Genomic DNA, 3,929 nt, shown 5'->3' on the forward strand with positions numbered 1-3,929 from the left:
GTGCTCCGGAACCCACTGGAATCTTCTCCCCGTCCAGGGAAACGCTGGACCCCCTGGCCCTCCCGGCCCTGTTGGCAAAGAAGGCGGCAAAGGCGTCCGCGGTGAGACTGGCCCCGCCGGCCGTCCCGGTGAAGTCGGTCCCCCTGGCCCCCCTGGCCCCACTGGCGAGAAAGGATCCCCTGGTGCTGATGGACCTGCCGTAAGCGCGAGCTCCGGAGGGGCCCGAGGCGGGGGGTGTGCTCCCTGCGCCCTGCAGGGCGCCTCACCTTCGTCGCCTCCCCCTGCAGGGTGCTCCCGGCACTCCCGGACCTCAAGGCATTGCTGGACAGCGTGGTGTGGTGGGCCTGCCCGGTCAGCGAGGAGAAAGAGGCTTCCCCGGTCTTCCCGGCCCCTCTGTGAGTGCTCCGCTCGCCTTGGGGGACCCCGAGCAGAACCATCACGGGGCTCGGAGGCTGCAGGGTGGGGGAGGGCGCCGGGGCCAGACACGACAGCTGTGGCNCCTTCTGGCCCGAGCGGTGAACGTGGCCCCCCTGGTCCCATGGGCCCCCCTGGATTGGCCGGACCCCCTGGCGAGTCTGGACGTGAGGTGAGCAGTCGCCGGCCCTGTACCCGTGCCCTCAGCGCGGCCATTTGAGCCTTTGCCCAAGCCGGCCTTCCTCTGGCTGACACTCACCTGGCCCTCTCTCTCCGCAGGGATCTCCCGGTGCCGAAGGCTCCCCCGGACGAGATGGTTCTCCTGGCCCCAAGGTAAGATGGCGGCGCCCCAGGGCCACAGCGCCGCCCGCCACTCCCCTGCTCCAGCCTAGCCCCTCTGGCTGGGGTTGACCCCTGTCTCCCTCCGCTCCCCTCCCAGGGTGACCGCGGTGAGACCGGCCCTTCTGGACCCCCCGGTGCCCCCGGCGCTCCCGGTGCCCCCGGTCCCGTCGGCCCCGCTGGCAAGAATGGCGACCGTGGTGAGACTGTAAGTAGCCAGGCTCCAGGGACTCTCCGGGCCCGCCTACGGGCACGCGGGTGGGCATCTGGCGTCACCGAGGCTGGGGGAGGGGAGGAGGTCTCACACAACGTCCAGGGCCCGGGCCCTCAGCCACAGCTCGGTCCCCGAGGCCCCTCTCCCAGGCGGCACGTCTCCCATCCCCCCGGAGGAATAGGGTTGGTTCCCACGCAGGTGCACCTGGGGCTCAGGAGGAACGGACGCGGTGGGAAAGGATCTGAGAAATGACGGGTGCGGCCGAGGGGTGGCTTCGTCCCGCAGCTCAGGCTGTGGCAGGATCTAACACGCTCCGTGCTCTCTCCAGGGTCCCGCTGGTCCCGCCGGCCCCATCGGCCCTGTCGGCGCTCGCGGTCCCGCCGTAAGTGCCCTGCTCTGTCCCTCGTGCCCTCAGAACCCCACCCGGAGGCGGACTACACCCCACTCAGTGCCAACAGACCTTCCGTCTGACAGCCTGTCCTCTCCTCTCTTCTAGGGACCCCAAGGCCCCCGTGGTGACAAGGGTGAGGCAGGCGAACAGGGTGACAGAGGCATAAAGGGTCATCGTGGCTTCTCTGGTCTCCAGGGTCCCCCTGGCCCTCCCGTGAGTATGCTCAGCACCCCTTTGTCCCCCAGCTGCCATTGAGCCCTGCCGCACAATGAGGGGGAATTTTGCCTCAGTTTCCCCTCTCGATAGTCATTTTCACTCCTCCTTAACGGGGATCAGGGTCTCAAGATTAATAGGCATTTCCAAGAGGCTTCCGAGATGGCGAGCGACACAAAGAGGGGTTGTGGGAGGCATCTTAGCCCGTGGACACCTTGGGACTAGATGTCCAGAATAACGAGGCGGGGCGGGGGGGCAGTTTGCTGGCCGCGTGTGACCCGCACTGAGCCCACGTCGCCTTTGTGTCTGTCCTTCAGGGCTCTCCTGGTGAACAAGGTCCTTCTGGAGCTTCTGGTCCCGCTGGTCCCCGAGTAAGTCACGCCCCTATCTGTCTTCTCGTGCTGGGACCCAAGCCCAGGCTCGCTTCGGGGCCCTCGGCCTGGCATACGGGTGTCCCTGCCTCTCCGCAGAAGGCTGTGGGGGCAGGGGGTGGGAGAAGAGTCCTGGACGGTCCCGCCTGGCCGTGGGAATGGACGATGATGAGGTCATGGCGCCAGAGCCAGGCAGGGAGGGTGCCGGGCTCCTCCGAAGAGCTGGGCGTGTGGTCCTGGGCTTTCTGGTGAGCTTTCTCCAACCCCCTTCCCCTTCGCAGGGTCCCCCCGGCGCTGCTGGCTCTCCTGGCAAAGACGGGCTCAACGGTCTCCCAGGCCCCATCGGCCCCCCTGGTCCTCGTGGTCGCACTGGTGACGCTGGCCCTGTCGTACGTAGCCCCTCGGCCCGTCTGCCCATGGCCCTCCAGCCCCACGGGCGCTGGGACCCTGGTGATCCCGGCTCTTCTTCCTCTCTGTGCAGGGTCCCCCCGGCCCTCCTGGACCCCCCGGTCCCCCCGGTCCTCCCAGCGGTGGCTTCGACTTCAGCTTCCTGCCCCAGCCACCTCAAGAGAAGGCTCACGATGGCGGCCGCTACTACCGGGCCGATGACGCCAACGTGGTCCGTGACCGTGACCTCGAGGTGGACACCACCCTCAAGAGCCTGAGCCAGCAGATCGAGAACATCCGGAGCCCCGAAGGAAGCCGCAAGAACCCTGCCCGCACCTGCCGTGACCTCAAGATGTGCCACTCAGACTGGAAGAGCGGTGAGGCCCCGCCCCTGCTGTGCCCTTCCTCCTCCCCCTCGTCCCTTCTCCTCCTGCGGGGACAGGGCTGAGCCCCGAGGGCCCCAGTGTCCCACGTGTGCCCCAGCTGCCACCCCTCCCCTGACTCCGTCCTGCTCCGCCCCCCTGCAGGAGAATACTGGATCGATCCCAACCAAGGCTGCAACCTGGATGCCATCAAGGTCTTCTGCAACATGGAAACAGGAGAGACCTGCGTGTACCCCACTCAGCCCCACGTGGCCCAGAAGAACTGGTACATCAGCAAGAACCCCAAGGACAAGAGGCACGTCTGGTACGGCGAGAGCATGACCGACGGATCCCAGGTGCGGAAGCTGGCCCTGGAGCCACGCTCATAGGATGGGGCAGGAGGGATGCTACTTCTGGCTGGGGGAGGGGTGCACTGGGGCGCTGTCAGAGGACCCCAGGGAGGGAGGCCAGGACTAGAGGCGCCAGCATGGTCACTCACTCGCTTCTCCGACGCCCTCCCCCCACCCCTGCAGTTCGAGTATGGCGGCCAGGGCTCCGATCCTGCCGATGTGGCCATCCAGTTGACCTTCCTGCGCCTGATGTCCACCGAGGCCTCCCAGAACATCACCTACCACTGCAAGAACAGCGTGGCCTACATGGACCAGCAGACTGGCAACCTCAAGAAGGCCCTGCTCCTCCAGGGCTCCAACGAGATCGAGATCCGGGCCGAGGGCAACAGCCGCTTCACCTACAGCGTCACCTACGACGGCTGCACGGTAAGTCCCTGGCCTCAGTCCCTGGCCGGGGCCCCTCTCCGGGCTCTGGTACTCCCGGCGCCCGCCGTGGCTCCCCCTGGTGACCCCCATTGTCTCCCCCCCACCCCAGAGTCACACCGGAAACTGGGGCAAGACAGTGATCGAATACAAAACCACCAAGACCTCCCGCTTGCCCATCATCGATGTGGCCCCATTGGACATTGGCGCCCCAGACCAGGAATTTGGCTTCGACGTTGGCCCTGCCTGCTTCCTGTAAACTCTCTCCCACCCAACCTGGCTCCCTCCCACCCAACCCACTCGCCCCTGACCCTGGAAACAGACAAACGACCCAAACTGAACCCCCCAAAAAGCCAAAAAAAACGGGAGACCATTTCACATGGACTTTGGAAAATATTTTTTTTCCTTTGCATTCATCTCTCCAACTTAGTTTTTATCTCTGACCAACCGAACATGGCCAAAAAC

The 3,929-nt window shown here is 65.8% G+C and overlaps 1 protein-coding gene across 1 annotated transcript in view; it reads left to right on the plus strand.

Moving 5' to 3' along the window:
* Nucleotides 1–3,929, plus strand: part of COL1A1 (collagen type I alpha 1 chain) — a 15,640-nt gene extending 11,711 nt beyond the window's left edge. The window contains exons 39-51 of the mRNA XM_077776794.1: nucleotides 38–199; nucleotides 288–399; nucleotides 483–586; nucleotides 694–747; nucleotides 854–961; nucleotides 1,296–1,349; nucleotides 1,464–1,571; nucleotides 1,889–1,942; nucleotides 2,224–2,331; nucleotides 2,424–2,706; nucleotides 2,857–3,047; nucleotides 3,225–3,467; nucleotides 3,577–3,929. Coding sequence (XP_077632920.1) covers nucleotides 38–199; nucleotides 288–399; nucleotides 483–586; nucleotides 694–747; nucleotides 854–961; nucleotides 1,296–1,349; nucleotides 1,464–1,571; nucleotides 1,889–1,942; nucleotides 2,224–2,331; nucleotides 2,424–2,706; nucleotides 2,857–3,047; nucleotides 3,225–3,467; nucleotides 3,577–3,723 — 1,728 coding nt within the window. The 3' untranslated portion in view covers nucleotides 3,724–3,929. The remainder of the gene's footprint in view (nucleotides 1–37; nucleotides 200–287; nucleotides 400–482; nucleotides 587–693; nucleotides 748–853; nucleotides 962–1,295; nucleotides 1,350–1,463; nucleotides 1,572–1,888; nucleotides 1,943–2,223; nucleotides 2,332–2,423; nucleotides 2,707–2,856; nucleotides 3,048–3,224; nucleotides 3,468–3,576) is intronic.

This window comes from Crocuta crocuta, unplaced genomic scaffold (assembly GCF_008692635.1).
Source record: "Crocuta crocuta isolate KB4526 unplaced genomic scaffold, BGI_CrCroc_1.0 scaffold352, whole genome shotgun sequence".
Classification (NCBI taxonomy): domain Eukaryota; kingdom Metazoa; phylum Chordata; class Mammalia; order Carnivora; family Hyaenidae; genus Crocuta; species Crocuta crocuta.